The sequence below is a fragment of the Lissotriton vulgaris genome, unplaced genomic scaffold, assembly GCF_964263255.1.
Source record: "Lissotriton vulgaris unplaced genomic scaffold, aLisVul1.2 SCAFFOLD_654, whole genome shotgun sequence".
Classification (NCBI taxonomy): domain Eukaryota; kingdom Metazoa; phylum Chordata; class Amphibia; order Caudata; family Salamandridae; genus Lissotriton; species Lissotriton vulgaris.
In genome coordinates this window covers 500130-520474 of record NW_028247511.1, presented here as the reverse complement: position 1 = coordinate 520474, position 20345 = coordinate 500130, and the positions used below count along the sequence as shown (strand labels likewise).

At 45.3% G+C, this 20345-nt stretch overlaps 1 protein-coding gene across 2 annotated transcripts in view; it reads right to left on the bottom strand.

The window, feature by feature from the left end:
- LOC147665156 (butyrophilin subfamily 1 member A1-like) overlaps positions 1-20345 on the bottom strand; it is a 140021-nt gene that overhangs the window by 91100 nt on the left and 28576 nt on the right. For both annotated transcript variants that reach the window (XM_086949726.1, XM_086949725.1), the window contains exons 3-4: positions 15368-15715; positions 2121-2402 (exon numbers count right to left, since the gene is read on the bottom strand). In XM_086949726.1, coding sequence (XP_086805852.1) covers positions 2121-2402; positions 15368-15715 — 630 coding nt within the window. The remainder of the gene's footprint in view (positions 1-2120; positions 2403-15367; positions 15716-20345) is intronic.

The following is a 20345-nucleotide window of genomic DNA, read 5'->3' as shown; positions in this document are numbered from 1 at the left end:
GCACAGCCTACTTCAGCCTCTGAGGGCCTCAGAGGGCCCGCCCTATGCCCGGGCTTCGCCCCGATCTTCGTCCCGCGTGCGCGTTCTGTGTAATGTTTAAATAGTGAGGGGCGGTGTTGGGAAGAGGACCAGCTGCGGCTTGTCAGCGCCGCTGTGGCTGCTGGTCCTCGCAGTCCCGGGTAGGCTCAAGGGCACATTCGACAGCCAACGCTGCACAATGCACGATCACTTATTAAAGATCTAGTTTTACAACTCTTTTTAACTAACCTGTTTCTGTTTCTCCCTGAAGGCACTTCTGCTACTACATCCTTGCATAGCTGGAGAGGCGGTGGGAAACTGCTGAAAGATGTCGCCCTCCTCTTACCTGTGCTTTCTGATATCTGCAGTCCTGTTCACACTGCTATAGTCTAGCACAGTGGTTCCTAACCTAACCTAATATTCAATATCTGAGCAATTGTTTGATTTATATTTGATTTTGTGTTTTTGTGTACTGTTTTGTAATCAAACTATAGAAATTGCTTAGGCCGGGGGACCCCATCTTTCAATAATGACTCGTGGGGTCTCCAGAATCCAGTAATGATTCAGTGGGTGCTTACACAGGTCAAAAGGTTAAGAACCTCTGGTCTGGCAGAACAGCTCGCTGTGAGTGTCTCCCTCCTGCCTGATTCTGCCTCTTGCTTTCTGCGGGACGCACCCAGGGCCTGAAAATCTCATTTTAAGTAATTTCATTTTTTTGGATGAAGAAAAAAAGTGAATAATAAAACCAACCGGATCACTGTCCGTTTACAGTCTGAGCTCTTTTCTCTAAAAAAGTTTTGTAAGACAGTTAACTAGGGAAACAAGGCGAGGATAGTAAATCTCAATGAATGTGATCACATAGGGGCGAAGATAAAGGTATCACTGCACTTCAATTTCCGGTCTCAGGAGGTTCAATCCCAAGTAAATGAGAACTTTGCAAAAAGGTTTTCTTTTCTATATCTCTCTTATAGCCTCTCTTCGTCTCTGTCCCCAAGAACTTATTTTCTATTACCTCTTTCTCTCGCACTCATTTCTCCTTTACTCTTTTATTCCCTCCCGCTATCTCTGCAGTGCTTTCTCTGTGTTCATCTCGCCTGCCCTCTCAGGCACTCTCTAGCCGCCCAAGTGCTTACATTGTGCAGCAGGCTTCTAGTGGTGGGCACCATCTCTCATTTTTGGGGACCAAGAGTTGCTTTTCACCATGATCAAACTTTAACCCAGAGTAAGACGGAGGAAGAGAAAGATAGGAAAACAGTGACAAAGGGATGGAAAGGAACTTTCGAGAGTTGGAAGAGACAGAAGTACAGGTGGTGGAAGATAGAGGCATGCACAGTGCACAGTTTGAGCTGGTGGTTGCAGATGATGCCCTCCAGAACTAATTTTTAGGGAATGGCAATTGTTTTTTTTTTATCACATCCAGTGCAAGAGAGAGAAAAACACAAAAGGAGGAAAGAAGGAGGAAGAGAAAGATAGGAAACAGTGACAAAGAAAGAAAACAGGCATGAACAAGAATGTGAAGTAGGCAGTTAAAGGAGGAGGGAGGTCTGTAGGGGAGGAGATAGACATGATGTAGAACCAAGACTACGCCGCCTTGGTATTCGTCACCCCAGCCTTCCATAGCAGTGGCCTTCTAACCAAAACTTTGGGCCCCTGAACGTGTATGTTTGCAAATTAAGCACTTTGCATGAGGTGGGATCAAGACTAGGCAGCCTTGGGAATCACAAATCTTGGCACCGGGTGGCGTTAGAAGCAGTGTCCAAGAAAAACCTTTAGACCCTGCACTTGTTTTTAAGAATAATATTTTCATTTGCAAATTAAGCCCTGCTCCAGCTCAGTGACTCTTTCCCTTTCTTGCTCTTTCGCTCTCTTTTTCATTTGAATCCTTTTTCTTATTCTCTTTTCTCTCATCTAATGTTCTCTTCACCTTTCCTTTTTCTTCTCTCTCTCTCTCTCTCTCTCTCCCCCCGTGTCTTTCTTGTGCTCGGTCTCCTATTATTCACTCTTTTCACGATCTAACCTTTTGTTCGTTGGCAAGCCAGGAGACGTATGTGACATATGAAGATACCGCTGTGACAAGGATACCAATACTTTATGAAGCCTACCTGCCACGTAAAGAGATGTTTGTCTCCTCTGGTTGGTGGTCGTATTTTGAACAACACAGATGTGCTTCCCATTGGTGTCTGCAGTAAGGATCAAGGTACTCTCAACTTCAAAGAGCCCGTTCAAGTCCTGCGTCACTTGGCCAGATGTGGGCTGCAGATCCTCTCCACCATCTCTTCTCCACAGCATCTGGGGTTCCGGGTACCAACCGGAAGATTTACATGTGACCAGAATCCCTCCTTTCTGGTACCCCTGAAGAAGGACCAGAGGGTCAGATGGAGAACCTGAGGAGGAAGCACATACAACAGGCGACTTTAATGGCCGTCGGTGGTGTCCTTTCACTTACTCCATCTCACACATTTAGTCAAAAGACTTCCCAGGTGCTGATGATTCCAAACTTAGAACTAGGCAATGATTTCGACTACCCATCGGGTGGAGTGTGATGTGACCAGGAGATGGGGTTGTGCATGTATGACCAGCACCATGAGCAAGAAAAAGACTGTTTGAGAGCCCCCTGTGAATGACTATGCTGATTTGACACAAGATTGCTCTTGTCCTGCACAGCAATTAAACATAAGTTGAAGCAGTCAGCAGAATGTCATGCTTCCAGAGGAGCCTAGAAGAAGAAAGTCCACCCTTGACAGGACACTTGGGACCCACTGTCTGGACGAGACAGCAATACACTGACCCAAGACACTGGTGAATTGGCTACTCAGGGTGTGTTTGGAGCATTGGAGAGCTGCATGTTGATTTAGGTTAGCAACATTTTGAAGCCACAGAAACCCCAACATTTCAGGCCCTGTACAAGAGAGCAAATGGCAGACATGTAGTAAGGCATCTCGTTACGGCTACCAACCCACACGGGTGATAACATGTTAAGTTGAGAACCTAAACACTAACTGCAGATGTTGACTAAGGCCTGGCAAGCATATTGGATCGGTTCATCTCAAGAAATCACTGAAAAGTCTGGCTCTCCATAGGACTTGTTTAGTGGAATTGGAAATCTAAATCTTGCCAGTCGACCGGTTCAAAGACAAACTGTGTGTGTCTACTGCACAGGCTTAGAAACCGAACAACCCACCAGGATTTATCTGGATGGTGGGAGCACCCAACCCTTAAGTCATCAGGAGAAAGAAAAAAGGCCCATAATTCCTGAGACTGAGAAGGCTGGATGTGGCCTTAACTATACACTGAATGTGGGTGTCTCAGAGTCCAGCTTCAGCTATCTGCATGGCCGTGGTGTTCAGAGCTTGTACTGCCGCCTGTAGCAAACAAGATGTTTGGCTTAGCACCTTCTGTGCCAGGGAATATGCTGGATAAAGATAGGAGTATGACACTCAGCAATCTGCACCAGCGGCCGTATTACGTATTTTGAGTATTCTTTCTGAGCAAGTGTCCTACTCATAATTCACGCCTCAAAAGCACACTGGCAAAATCCTATATTACGTTCTTTATCTCAAAGACGTATTGTGTACAAGGAATCAGTTTTTGTTTTGTTTTCCACAGGAGCAGGCTTTTAAAAAAATGTTTTAGTCATGGACTAGTCAGAAATAAAAAAAACAAGCTAGACCTACTGGCTTTGCCAATGCTAGCCCCTCTGTATATTTACACAGTATTTAACACTCCATGGCCATACAGAATTGTCTTTTCTCATGGTGTGTTGATGTGCTTGCTCTCTATCCCCTCTCCTCCTTCTCTGATAACTACCACACCTCTTTCTTGCCCCGAGCTCCCTCCCCTTTTTACATAGCTCCAAAGAAGAATGTGGAAAGACCTGCCCCTGGGTGCAGTCCAGGCGCAGACGGTGTGCGGGTATCAAGGAGTCTTGCGAGCTGTAACAACTTGGCGCCTGCAGCAGCGTCAAAGGCCCCTCTAGGCGCTTCTTACTCTCCACACTCGGCCTCTGTGCGCCGACCTCCTCTGAAGAACAGACCACACTGCCACTTTTGCCTCAGAGTCCACCCATAGCATTGCTTCCCCTAGCCCTTGGTGGGTCAGAACTCATAACAACATCATGCAAGCAACAAAAGTAATGACACTGTCACCGCTTAGATACAAATACGTTGCTAGTTTATTGATTAGACCGGTTGGGTTAAGCACAAAATTCCTCTCAGATGCCTACTTGTCAGGCTATATCAGATCTGACACAAGCTATGCTGCTGTGTACATTTTTTAGGGACAGGTTAATTCTCCAGCTGGACATTTCGATAGTTGCAGGCGATCTATTCCCCTCCTGCCACCTGCGTGGGATGATTTCCGACCATACCATTTCACCGCTGCCCATAGGTGGGTGCACATGTTGGAAGGAGTCTGTCTCATGGCTGTAATAGGAGAATCCCTCATCCCACATGATGTCAGATAATTTCCACCCACATGGGTTATCAGTATATCTGGCTTACGAACTTTGTTCTCCAGCAGCTGGAGAAAATTAGGTTCCAGCGTGGCCATCTCATTCCCGGGGTTCCCAGGGTTCCTATCCAAGCCAATTGTGCTTTACTGAAACCCATGGTCCACCTCCTCTCTCTAGCTCGCTTTTCTGCTCTGGCCACAAAGGAGTGACCCATCACCTGCACCCTTTTACCTTTGGAGCAAAACAAGAAGGTAGACATTACCATACACGTTATTAATATCTATGAGTACTCACCGCTACTGTCCAGCAAAAGCCAGGCAGTTCCCTTCTATTTGATTGCATTACAAAGTTTAATACACAAGTTAACACCGTATCATAGCACTACAGACCAATCATTTACCATATACACTTGATGACAACCTTGTATGTGCAATGGTTCTAGGGAGGATCTCCTGTAAGCCCATACACTAACAAGTAGCTGTGTCCTGGAAATCCTGGGGAGGCTGTGATAGCAACGCTCCCCTTGCCTCGGGTTTTGACATGAAATTTGTACCTATCCAATTGCCACCTACCAAATCACAAACACCCCTGCTCCCAAGCTCCCATGAAAAGCGGTGGTGGCAGTCCAATTCTAAAGGAATGTGTTGAAAATGTTTTATGTTGGTATCGGAAGTGCCCACCTCAGACGCTTCTGTACTGGAACTGGGTGAGAGGCTGGCCATCTAGTTGAACCAGTAGGTATTGAGGCTGCTTGGGGCGGCAAGCCCTATAGGTCCTTACTAGCTCAAACAGCAGTACCGTGTGCCACCTTTCTGCACTGAAGGGGGTCAGTCATCTCTTTCATCGCCTGGAAGTAAAACACCAGGAATTCCACCCACTGAAATCGAGAAACAGCATCAGCGGCTATGTTCTTCACCCCTTGGTGTTTTCACTTTTGCTCCCATTGCGGTTCTGTCCAATATTTTGAACAGAAAAGATAAATGAACCCTGTCAAAAGCCATCTCTGTGTCTAGCGACAGATGGCTGATGGTTCCATTCTGCGACTTCTATGAGGCTATAGGCCGGTCTCTTACTGTCCCCAGTCTGGTGGTCTTTGAGAAATCCAGATTGTTGTACTTCTATCAACTTGTGCCTAATTGAGTTAAGTCCTTTAAGGACAGATGTATAAAGTTTTACGTCACAATTCAGGAAGGCTATAGGTCGATATGTCCCGCAGTCTGGGGGGGTCCTTGTCCAAAATAAGCAACAGGGCCAGGTGTGATCTCAATAATGAATCGATAACACAGTCTTTGAATTCAGGAAATAATTCATCGTTTTACCTAGGTGGCCTGCCAATAGGGCTGAAAATATTTTGAAGGAGGAGGCTAGGAAGCCATCAGGTATTGGTGCCTTGATGCTGGACCAGGTTTGATCACTTGCAGATTTCCTCAGTCCTTTGAGTTCCTCGAATTCTGGCTGTAAGTTTAGGGGGAAATAGTCTCTAAGGAAGTCATCTGCTGGGGATCTAAGTGCTCATGGGTGAATAGGGTGTAATAATATGCCACAAAGGAATTGAGAAATCTAGACGTATACCTTGTTCCATCTATGCTCCTGACCTTCCTGATATGATTACACATTTCCACTTTTTTCAATTTGCAGACTAGCAGCCTCTCATCTTTATCGGCCTTTTTATAGTACCTTTACTTGATGTAAAGCAGCTTTTGGACTGCGTCTTTCATCAATAGTTGTTGTAACTTGCTTCTAAGTCTACAGAGCACTCAGGGTAAGTGAAAGGAACCTCCTTGCTTATGTTGCTGCTCTACCTGGGCCCGTTGTGTCTCTAGGTCTGTTTTTCAAATTGTTGCTAAACGTTCAAAAATAGGAGAATGGGATATCAGTTTTCCTCTGATCACTGCCTTGGCAGCATCCCACAAGTCGGCCGGTGTCACCTTTCCATTTTAGTTTCCTCAAAATACCTCTCATGCAACATCTTTCATGCTTTCATGCACCATTGGATCCCTAAGGGCTATTTCGTTGCGTACCCTGGAGCAGGAGATTGGTGACTGTGTTGGTAGTGTGGAAATCTGTATGACTATCGGGGCATGCATCTGTAGTTAAATCAAGCATCTGGGGCATGAGGTCCCTGGAAATCAGAAAAAGTCGATATGAGCATATGACCTATGACCCCGAATAGGAATGGCCAAGCTGGTGCCTCTACACATTAACTACATCAAGGTTGCCAATGGCTTTAATTAATCCCGGAGGTGGTGTGTTAGCTGTGGGACTTGGGCAAGGCCTGTCTATGTGAAGGTGTAAGACAGTGTTGGAGTCTCCCCATATTATTAGGCATTCTGTGTAAAAGTGTGTTACCCTGGAGAAAAGTGCTATGTAGGAGATCTCTTTGTTTTCACTGGTGCCATATACAGGTATGAGGGAGGAAGAATCTGGGCAAGTTTTCCCTTGACCCCAATAATTCTACCTTTGGCTTCCATGGTTTTATCCTGCCAAGTGAAGGCCTGTCCCTTGGTTACGATAGCTTTCCTTCTTCTTGATGTAGTTTTGTATGTAGAGTGATACTGTGTGGGGTACCAGTAAGCTCTCAGGCATTGTATATCATTATGTACGAAGTGAATCTCCTGCAGTAATGCTACATCTATTTATTTTCTGTAAAGCTCCCCAAACTTGGGGTGATTAATGATTGTGTAACTTAATTTGACCTTCAACTCTAGCACCTGCTTTACTTTATCTATTAGTGCTTCCTGTTGAAGCTCTTTCTAGCTATTTTAGAATGGCGCTGGCAGCTTGCCGGCGCCATTCTAAGTGGGGCTGAGGGCAGAAGGGCACAAAAGTGGGACAGAGGGCAGAAGGGGACAAAAAATGAGTGGGGCAGAGGGCAGAAGGGCACAGAAACGAGTGGTACAGAGGGCAGAAGGGCATAAAAAACAAGAGGGTGGCAGTGATTAACCAGGCAAAAAAAAAAAGCGAACACCCGTGAACACGCAAAGCGCCCCACGAAAACCTGCAAACATGCAAAAATATAAAAATCCGCAAATTCGCACGAATTCGCGAATTTTGCAGATTGCGAATTCGCAAATTTGCGGATCGCAAAATTCGCCCATGCTTAATATATATATATATATATATATATATATATATATATATATATATATATAGGTACTCCTCTCATTGGGACTTTCATTTTGCCCCAAAAATCGATTTTCTTATAACCAGGCACGCATCGATGTGTTCAAGTTTATCCGGAAGATTAAACTTATAAAATATTTTCAGTTGAACACATTTCAAAGGAAAGTTCCAAATACAATGACTGATGCGAGCAATCCTGATGATGGAATACAAGTTAAAGATATTCCTAACTTACAAACTCTTTATGATCTAGCATTTGAAAACGATTTAGAAGACGCGCATGCTGTCAACCAAGTTGTAAATGTAAAGATATCAGCCCCAAGTCCTTTTCACCCAGCCTCCACCTTCTTGTCTTCAATGCCAAAAGACGCTGTAGAAGTCTTCAGCGACAGAGTTATAACTGAGCTTAAAATTCTAAACAGATCAGTGATGTCACAAACACGTAAAAATTATTTCAGAAACAATCAATATCATCTTTTAATCAAAAAACTCCGGAGTAACCCTGATGTGATCATTAAGAATTCGGATAAGGGCGAAAATACACTCCTGTGGTCAAGGGTTGATTACAGAGAGACATTTGAGTCAGAGAGACATTTATCCGATGTTTCTTGTTACAGGAAATCATCTAAAGTTGAAATGCGCAAATCTGAAGATAGAACCCGCAAAAAAATCCATCAGTGGCGGAGGAATGGACTGATAACAAAAGAGGAGATGAAGTTCCTAAATGTTGAACAAAAAAAGGAGGGAGAAGGAGGTTAAACCAGACCAGGTCGGCCTCCAGTCTGTGTACGAAATACAGGAACCCTATGTCAAGGGTCCAGAGACCTGGTAGGTGTTTGTATGGTCACTGCTTACTAAGTCAGTGTGTACCAAAGATGTGTAAGAAAGAAAAATTTCTTTCTAGAGTCCCCTCACTCACCGGGGTTGCCCCACGGTGACATGCTTCATCATTGGGGCCATCCCAGTTCTCTACGAAAAGGGGCGTGCTGCGACAAGGCGACTACGCTGGAGCACTGGTTTTGTGAGATGACTATGTGTGGTGCATGTGTAGTGATGATGGAGTGGGTGTGGAATTAAAAATACCGTGCTAGTGGGCCTCAACAATTTATTATGCTCCTAGTGTGGTATAAAAAATTAAAAAGGGGTAACACTGTGTTCCAACTTTTACTGAGTTAGATCAGTGTCAAGGTCAACATGTTTCAAGCTCCCCCAAGCTTTTCTTCAGGACCATACAGGGTCCAGCCCTGTATTGCCACTCCTATTTTCAAATGAAAAAGTGTTGCTAAAAAATACTTATTTACAATGAACGCTGTTATTAATAAACATGCGTGTTGTTATACATACGTTTTGTATTTCACTTCGATTTATAAAAGAGTGTATGATTACACCCCATGGTCTTAGGCAAGGGCTGGAACGCCTCGTGGAAACATTGTTCCTATCGGCAGACCCGCTCGGTACTACCTGGTGCTTCCTCACCCGACCGTATGCGGTCGGGTGAGGAAGCACCAGGTAGTACCGAGGAGTGGCAATACAGGGCTGGACCCTGTATGGTCCTGAAGAAAAGCTTGGGGGAGCTTGAAACATGTTGACCTTGACACTGATCTAACTCAGTAAAAGTTGGAACACAGTGTTACCCCTTTTTAATTTTTTATACCACACTAGGAGCATAATAAATTGTTGAGGCCCACTAGCACGGTATTTTTAATTCCACACCCACTCCATCATCACTACACATGCACCACACATAGTCATCTCACAAAACCAGTGCTCCAGCGTAGTCGCCTTGTCGCAGCACGCCCCTTTTCGTAGAGAACTGGGATGGCCCCAATGATGAAGCATGTCACCGTGGGGCAACCCCGGTGAGTGAGGGGACTCTAGAAAGAAATTTTTCTTTCTTACACATCTTTGGTACACACTGACTTAGTAAGCAGTGACCATACAAACACCTACCAGGTCTTTGGACCCTTGACATAGGGTTCCTGTATTTCGTTCCTAAATGTTGACTACCCCGATCACATCAATCTTCTATTTTCTACCAAAAGTCCACAAAAAGATCATTCCGGTACCTGGGCGGCCGATCATCTCAGCTCAGGGGAGTATGAATAAAAAACTTTCAAAATATGTAAATTTTTTCTTGCAGACACATGTGACTAGTTTGCAATCCTATCTTAAGGACACTACAGATTTTTTAAACAAAATAAGCAGTGTGACTTGGTGTTCTGATTATTTACTAGCCCTAATAGATATTGAATCCCGTTACACTAGTATCAACCACTGTCATGGAATCAATGCTACCAGATACTTTTTAGGAAACCGTGATCTAAGCCTGAGAGATCATAACGATATGCTATTGGAGATCATTGAGATATGCCTCACCACTATTTTTTTCCAGTTCCAGAACAAAATCTTCCAGCAGGTGCGTGGAGTGGCAATGGGTTCATGCTTCTCCCCCAGTTACTCATGTTTACATGTTGGCTGGTGGGAGGAGCATGTGCTCAGAACCACTCATCACCGTTGGTGGAACCATGTAATGCACTACTGGTGTTACATCTATGATGTTTGCCTCGTTTGGAAGGGGTCAAGGGAAGAAGCTTTAGCATTCATCAATGACATCAATGTGAATGATTTAAACTTGAGATTCACTGCATCCATTGATGCCTCTTCAGTTGAATTTCTGAATGTTTTAGTATATGTTGAAGCGGGCTCCCTTCAGACCAGGTTACATCGGAAATCTACGGCGGGGAATTCTATTCTCCATGCCCATAGCTCACATCCAAGGCATCTAATAAATAGCATTCCGTACTGAGAATGTATCCGTATCCGGCGTATTAATAGTTGTGATACAGTTTCCGATAAATGTCAGTTGGAAGCATATCATAGATTTCTTAGCAGAGGCTATAGCAAGAACATACTTAACAAAGCCCTGATTAAAGCTAATGACAGACAGAGGGAGGAGTTACGTAAGCCTAATCCTAGGAAGATCCATAGTGAAGCTATTGCTAGTAACAAGGAGCACCCAATTCGACTTATAACAACTTTTTGCACTCAGGAGCATGCTATTCGCAGAATTATTTATTCTGAATGGCCTATCATCCAAACTGATAACATCTTGGGCCCTATTATGCTGAGCCAGCCAGCTATTACCTTCAGAAGGGCACCCTCTATGAGGGATGCCCTGGTCAAACCCATGCCTGAGGTGATACCCAAAAAACCCTGCTTAGTGAAAATTGGCTTTTTTAAGTGCTCCTCGTGCCGTGCTTGCACATTTGCCAAGAATAGCACTCACTATAAAACAGTGTTTAGTGAGAAAGACATTGCTATTGAGGAACATCTAACATGCCGTTCCGAATATGCAATATATAAGCTGAAGTGCACATGTAACCTAGAATATATTGGCAGCACCAAGCTCCCCGTGCATAAGCGTATCCTCCAGCATGTTAGGGCCATTGTTAATTCTGACCACAACTATCCGGTAGCCAGACAATACAAGTCCGTGCATGAAAACTGGGGGAGGAGTGGCCATCATTATTAGTAAAAAACATCAACTTAGACAATTATCATCTTTATCTCTGCCCAATACAGAAAATATAGTTGCTAAACTAGATACTGCTAATGGAACACTTGTATTGGTGCTACTGTATCGTCCACCTCAAACAATGGCCACATTTCCTTTCATACTAGCAGAGCAACTGGCTCTGCTGGTTACAAACCACTCTAAATTACTTTTGGTTGGAGACTTGAATTTTTGGTTCGATAACACACTATCAGATCCTCAAGCAGCAGAGATGAAGGACCTTCTTAATGACATTAATTTGATACAACATATCAACACCGAGACTCATCAGAAGGGCCATAGTCTCGATCAAATCTGGTCTTCGAACTTACCAGTACATTCTATCGATATAAAACCCTGTAGCTGGTCTGACCACTATAGCATAAGTTTCTCTTTTCATATAGATAAAACTACTCAATTTAAGCTGCAAATTAGTAAGACCAGTGGAAAATGGACTTCCATGGATATGTCAGCTTTTTAAAACTTTTTAAACACTTCCCTTCCCCTACAGAGTACTAATGTGGAGGTAGCTGACCTCAGGTTTAAAGAATGGCTAACAACAGCCACTAATATTTACGCCCCTCCTACTCGTCTTTGTAGCTCTAGAAGCACGGACGCACACAAATGGTTCACACCTGAGCTAAAAAACTTAAAATTGGAAGCGAGGCAACAGGAGAGAATATGGCGATCTAATTATTGCCCTCAAGCCAGGGCTGCTTACTGCCTAGCTAGGAAAGCATACCAAAAATGTTTACATAATCACAAGACTGCTTATTTCTCAACAAAAATTTTAAGTTCCACCAACAAGTCGAAAGAAATTTTCAGAATTGTGAAAGAATTATGTAATGACGACAGAACCTCTCCTCCGGTAGTCCCTTCACAAACACTCCTTGAATGACTTTTTTAGTGAAAAGATACTATTGATTAAACAGAACGCATCCAAACTTCCAGCCTGCGCCCCTTTGGATGATATTTTTTTTTAATCCATCAACACTACACTCTTTTCCTCCCATTGACTCAAAAGCTTTTTTAGATTTATTGACGAGAGTCAAATCAGGATCCCCTGTGGATGTTTGTCCCCCTCAAATCATGAGGGAAATTGGCCGGGCCATCCCTAACAGCATGATATCATTGCTTGACAATTCCCTCACATCTGGGATAGTCCCCCGCAGCTTCAAGCAGGCCTTATTGATTCCCCTCACTAAGAAACCTGGCATAGACCCACTCGACCTCACTAATTATCGGCCTATATCCCTTCTGCCCTACCTATCAAAGATTTTGGAGGCTCATGTCACCAACAGCCTTTCAAACTTTGTTGAAGATTCTGGTTATTTACAACCTAACCAGGCAGGCTTTCGGCCTGGTCATTCCACTGAGGCAGTAATATTGGCTGTTCAGAACACCTTGAGGTCTAACGCCGACAAAAATTTACATCAAGCTTTGGTGCTTCTTGATTTATCTGCAGCATTCGACACGGTTGACTATTCCATACTGGTCAACCGTTTCGAACAGGCCGGCCTCAGAGATTCTGCCTTGGCCTGGCTGAAATCTTTCATATCTGAACGCACCCAGTCTGTTCGGCGAGGGTCTTTTACAGCTCCTAAAATCAATTCTTTTTGTGGGGTCCTTCAAGGCTCTTCCTTGTCCCCTTTACTATTTAATTTATATATGCGGCCCCTTTTGTTTTCCCTAAGAGAGCACAAAGTCACTGTATATAATTATGCAGATGACTTGCAGTTAGTTTTTGTACTAAACTCACCTAATGCTGTAGAGAATTTTCAGGCAACTATGACCTTAATTCAGAGCTGGATGTCTTTAAATCACCTCAAACTAAACCCGGGGAAAACTGAATTGATCTTGCCCGGGAAGAGTGAGATTAGCTGGAGTCCACACTTCTGGCCTTCTGATATGGGTCTCCCCCCTAAAAAATCTCAAACAGTAAAGAGTTTGAGTTTGGGAGTGACCATCAACGAGGACCTTGCCTTAAAATCCCAGATTGGAACGGTAGTTTCTTCTGGATTTTTTCAATTAAGGAAAATAAAAAAAATTGCACACCTCCTCACCCACTCTGCCCTGATTCAGGTAGTCACCGCCCTAGTCCTTTCCTACATCGACTTCTCAATCAGTCTCTACCTGGGCTTACCTGTAGGTCAACTTAGAAGACTGCAATACCTGCAGAATCAAGCTGCCAGACTGATCTGTAAGGTACCTAAATGGGAATCGATTAAATTAGGGCTAGAGAATTTGCACTGGCTACCTGTGGCTCAGAGAGCCGCATTCAAAGCCGGATGCATTATTTTCAAGGCTTTGCAAGGTAAGGGCCCCCTGTTCATCAGGCAATTGATAGGGAGATACACCCCCTCACGTAGCCTTAGATCAGCCCACAAAGATCTACTTGAGGTACCCCGGTTCAAGAAAAAGCGACAGGGAGGTAGCTGTTTTCACTTTCTAGCAGCTTCCTTGTGGAATTCTCTACCTTTGACTCTTAGACAGAGTAAGGACCTCCTTGCCTTTAGAAAGGCTTTTAAGACCTTCCTTTTTACACAGGCCTATTTGAAATAGTGACTCTTGCTGGTATCTCTTTTGTTATGTTTTTTTATCTCTCTTCAGCGCCAAGAAGCTCTTGGGCGTATGTGCGCTTTACAAATTCTAAGTAACATAACATAACATAACAATAAAATGAAGGACTTGGAATACACAGTTTTAGGCTCTGTTCCTAACCCCGGGCGGGGTGGAAATCGAGAAAAGCTTTTAAGACAAAAAGAAACTCAATTCATTTTAGCTCTCGATACCAGAGTCCCAAATGGCCTAAATATGAATGAACACCTTCATAATTTTCTGTAGTATCTTTTGGTATAATCATGTGATAATCTGTTAAGGGATATGTTTACTAACTTTTCTAAGTGTCTTCATGAAAACCTTTCTATATCTTTATATATTTGTACAGATTTTTTCTATGAGCTCTATTCTGTGAAAGCTGGCATATATGCACTTTAGGATTATTTAGGTTTAAGTAATCTAGAAGCGTTCTTCCTTCTGCTATTGTGATGATTTTCTTTTTGCACAGTTATTTATTTTTTTGCACAGCACTTTTTGCACTTTACAGACTGTGGCACTTTCAGCTTTGTTCAATGCTTCTATACTTTTTATGTGTAAATAGGGCAGGTTTTAACTTTGTATTTGTGAAAATTCTACATGCATTAATTCCATTAGTCTGAATATACTGTGCCATCTATAGAAGTGCTTTATAGTCAGTTACATTTTACATCTATGCATTTGCACTTTAAATTGGAGCTATCTTTTAGGCACTAGCCAGGACTGATATTTTTGATGATCCGCATATTTTCACTATGAGTCATTAAATGATAACCACTACTGTGAATTGCCTTTTTTGCACTATGCCTTGAATTGTGGTTTAATTTGTACAGGCTATTAGGTATTTTACCCCTTTTTAGCCTCAAACAGTACTACAGTTTTAATAGCTAGGTAATGTTGAGCTTGCTGTTGGTCGCTTTATGACTCTATATGCACTATGTAGCTAATTTTGATTTTTGCAGATCATACACTCTCTATTTTAGGAAATGTACTGCATTATAATATCCATGCAGTGTGTGCCACAGTCTGTTATTCATGTTTACTCTTGCACTTATGGTCAATCAGTCTATTTTCCAAGGCTGGTTGTGCTGTCAGCACACTTTAAGACCGTTATACTTACCGGGACGCATCATGTGATCAAGCTCCCTCGTGGAGCGAAAAGCGTAATGGAGGACACTTTTCTATCTATTTGTATGCCAAAATAAAAGACTGCACTTCTTGCACACTAAAAGATGTGTGGGAGTTCATAATTCTGTGGGCGAAGCTTTCAAGAGGTCCATGCCTGAGTTGTTTTTCCGTGTATTGGGTGGTCAGGAAGTGCTTGCATAGATATAGATATATATAATATATGTAATACTTCCTTTGCTAAGGTAATGGAATTATATTTTCTTTGAACTGCTAGTTCTTCAGAGTTTACAGTTAGCAGGCGTATTAATGAAGGGCACAAACAAAGGTGTCATCAAAATGCTTTCTCTTTTTAAACCCTCTTTGAACACAAAGCTTCATAACTCTGATTCCTCTGTGGAAGAGAATTGCCAGGAAATGCATACTGGGTAGGACAGACTGGTTCCAACCAACACCATTCCCCCAGACATTGCACCTTTAGAACTAAGACCAGATCCACTGACCTTTGACCATGAGCTCCAGCGCAGCCTCATCATGGTATGTGTCTGACTCAAAGTAGCACCTGTACTCTCCTTCATCCGTGACTCTCACGGGGTGGATCCTTAATGTCACGCTGCCGTTAACAATAGCATGCGTGAGCAACTGGGTCCTGCTGTGATACTCCGGCAACTGCTGATCCTCGTGCTCTGTCCCCTTCCGGTAGAGCAGAACGATGGAATCCGAGTTCTTCCGGTACCACCGGATCTCCATGCCCTGGGCACTGACGCCAGGTGACAGGCGACAGGTCAGCAGGGCATTCCCACCAACGGTGGCTGCGACTGGCCCTTCCGGACCAAGGGCTTGGAATGTGGCTGCAGAATGTATGGAGAAAAGGCAATAATAATAAACAGAAATCCATTCTTTAGAAAAGGAATAGCATATCCTTATCCAAAATACCATTGGCGATGGCCATTAACATATTATATCTATTATTATCACTTTTATAAAAATGAATAAACTGATTGTAGATGACCATGAAACCCCTGGAATTAGTCCCTGCACCCCTATAAACTATGTTGCAGCATTGATCAGGAACTACTACATCCGTTTTAACTGTGAATGGGGCACCTTGTTGTGCAACTGAATGGCTTCTGTGCCTATGCACGTACTAACTCATTTGAGTACTTCTGCTACAACTTAACCCAACTATTACTTCCTGCATAGACCAGGCTGTCCTTCACTCTCCTGATTCAAGTAATAGTGCAGCCCCTTAATATATTAACAAACCCGGCTGTCGCTCCATGTTCAAAGTCATCTTCCCATTCTGACTTTCCCAGATTTTATCTGAAACGTTTTACATTCACACTGGTCATTAAATGCCTACTGCTACTCCCAATTCCAATAATCCCACTTGATTTATCCTCATCTCCCCTTGACGTCTCAGCATTCAACATACCTTCTACTTCAAAGTACTAATAGCTGCATGCTTGTGCTTCCCATGGAATGTCCAATCAAAATGAAAGATACTGTGACGCTCACTCTCTGCTGGATCGCTTTATCTTGATCAACAAGGCTTGATGTCCCCAAACATACCCAGCCACACTGGATACCCTCCACACATCCACATTGGATACCCTCCATACAGCCACACAGGATACCCTCAACACAATCACACTGAATACCCTCCACACAGCCACACTGGATACCCTCAACACATCAACACTGGATACCCTCAACACAACCACACTGGATACCCTCCATACATCCACATCGGATACCCTCCACACTGCCACACAGGATACCCTCAACACAGTCACACTGGATATCCTCCACACAGCCACACTTGATATCCACCACACAGCCACACTGGAAACCCTCCACACAGTTTATCCACACAGCCAAACTGGATACCCTCCACACCGCCACACCCTATACCCGCCACACAGCCACGCTAGATACCCTCCACACAGCCATATTGGATACCCTCCACACAGCCACACTGTATACCCGCCACACAGCCACACTGTATACCCTCCACACAGCCACACTGGATACCCTCAGCACATCCACACTGGATACCCTCAACACATCCACACTGGATAACCTCCACACAGCCAGCCTGGATACCCTTCACATAGCCACACTGGATGCCCTCCACACTGCCACACTGAATGCCCTCCAGACAGCCACACTGGATATCCTCCATGCATCCACACTGGATACCCTCAACACATCCACACTGGATAACCCTCTATGTATCCACACTGGATACCCTCAACGCATCCACACTGGATATCCTCAGCACAGCCACACTGGATATCCTCCATGCATCCACACTGGATACCCTCAACACATCCACACTGGATACCCTCTATGCATCCACACTGGATACCCTCAACGCATCCACACTGGATATCCTTCAAACAGCCATACTGGATACCCTCCACACAGCCACACTGGACACCCTCTACACAGCAACACTGGATACCCTCAACACATCCACACTGGATATCCTCCACACAGCCACACTGGATACCCTCTACACCGCCACACTGGACACCCTCTACAGAGCAACACTGGATACCCTCAACACATCCACACTGGATATCCTCTACGCATCCACACTGGATACCCTCGACGCATCCACACTGGATATCCTTCAAACAGCCACACTGGATATCCTCCACACAGCCACACTGGATACCCTCCACACCGCCACACTGGATACCCTCCACACAGTTTATCCACACAGCCACACTGGATACCCTCCACACAGCCACACTGGATACCAGCCACACAGCCACACTGGATATCCTCCACGCATCCACACTGGATACCCTCAACACATCCACACTGGAAACCCTCTTAGCATCCACATTGGATATCCTCCACACAGCCACACTGGATACCCTCCACACAGCCACACTGGATACCCTGCACACAGCCACACTGGATACCCTCCACACATCCACACTGGATACCCTCTACACATCCACACTGGATACCATCCACACAGCCACACTGGGTACCCTCAACACATCCACACTGGATACCCTCCACACAGCCACACGGAATACCCACCACACAGCCACACTGGATACCCTCCACACAGCCACACTGGATACCTTCAACACATCCACACTGGATACCCTCCACACATCCACACTGGATACCCTCCACACAGCCACACTGGATACCCTCAACACAGCCACACTGGATACCCTCAACACAGCCACACCGGATACCCTCCACACAGCCACACTGGATGCCCTCCACACAGCTACATTTTATGCCCTCCACACAGCCACACTGTATGCCCTCCACACGGACACACTGGATACCCTCCACACATCCACACTGGATACCCTCCACACAGCTACACTGGATACCCTCCACACATCCACACTAGGTACACTCCACACAGCCACACTGGATACCCTCCACACATCCACATTGGATACCCTCCACAAATCCACACTGGATACCCTCTACACAGCCACACTGGATACCCTCAACACATCCACACTGTATACCCTCCACACAGCTATACTGTGTACCCTCAACACATCCACAAAGGATACCCTCCACACAGCCATATTGGATACCCTCCACACATCCACACTGGATACCCTCCACACAGCCTCACTGGATACCCTCAACACAGCCACACCGGATACCATCCACACAGCCACACTGGATGCCCTCCACACAGCTACATTTTATGCCCTCCAAACAGCCGCAATGGATGCCCTCCACACGGACACACTGGATACCCTCCACACATCCACACTGGATACCCTCAACACAGCTACCCTGGATACCCTCCACACATCCACACTAGGTACACTCCACACAGCCACACTGGATACCCTCCACATATCCACATTGGTTACCCTCCACACATCCACACTGGATACCCTCTACACAGCCACACTGAATACCCTCAACACATCCACACTGTATACCCTCCACACAGCTATATTGTGTACGCTCAACACATCCACAGTGGATACCCTCCACACAGCCATATTGGATACCCTCCACACAGCCACACTGGATACCAGCCCCATAGCCACACTGGATACCCTCCACACAGCCACACTGGATACCCTTAACACATCCACACTGGATACCCTCAACACATCCACACTGGATAACCTCCACAAAGCCACACTGGATATCCTCCACACAGCTACACTGGATGTTCTCCAAACAGCCACACTGGATGCCCTCCACACAGCCACACTGGATGCCCTCCACACAGCCACATTGGATGCCCTCTACACAACACACTGAATATCCTCCACACATTCACACTGTGTACCCTCAACGCATCTACACTGGATGTCCTCTACACATCCACATTGGATATCCTCCACACAGCCACACTGGATACCCTCAACACAGCCACACTGGACACCCACCAAACAGAAACCCTGGATACCTGCAACACATCCACACTCGATATCCTCCACACAGCCACACTAGATATCCTCCACACAGCTACACTGGATACCCTCCACACAGCCTCAGGCTACTCTCCACGCAGCCACACTGGAAACCCTCTACACAGCCACACTAGATACCCTCTGCACAGCCACACTGGATACCCTCCACACAGCCACACTGGATACCCTCCACACATCCACACTGTATACCCCCCACACAGCCACACTGGATACCCTCCACACATCCACACTGCATACCCTCCACACATCCACACTGGATACCCTCCACACATCCACACTGGATACCCTCCACACATCCACACTTGGTACCCTCAACATATCCACACTGGATATCCTCCACACAGCCACACTTGATACCCTCCACACAGCCACACTGGATACCCTCCAAAAAGTTTATCCACACATCCACACTGGATACCCTCCACACAGCCACATCGGATACCCTCCACACAGCCACACCTGATACCCTCCACCCAGCCACACTGGATACCCTACACACAGCCACACTGGATACCATCGACACAGCCACACTGGATACCCTCCACACATCCACACTGGATACTCTCCACACAGATACACTGGATACCCTCCACACATCCACACTGTGTACACTCCACACAGCCACACTGGATACCCTCCACACATCCACATTGGATACCCTCCACACATCTGCACTGGATACCCTCCACACACCCACACGGGGTACCCTCAACACATCCACACTGTATACCCTTCACACAGCCATACTGTGTACCCCCAACACATCCACAGTGGATACTCTCCACACAGCCATATTTGATACCCTCCACACAGCCACACTGGATACCAGCTGCACAGCCACACTGGATACCCTCCACACAGCCACACTGGATACCCTTAAAACATCCACACTGGATACCCTCAACACATCCACACTGGATAACCTCCACAAAACCACACTGGATACCCTCCACACAGCCACCCTGGATTCTCTCCACACAGCCACACTGGTTGCCCTCCACACAGCCACACTGGATGCCCTCCACACAGCCAC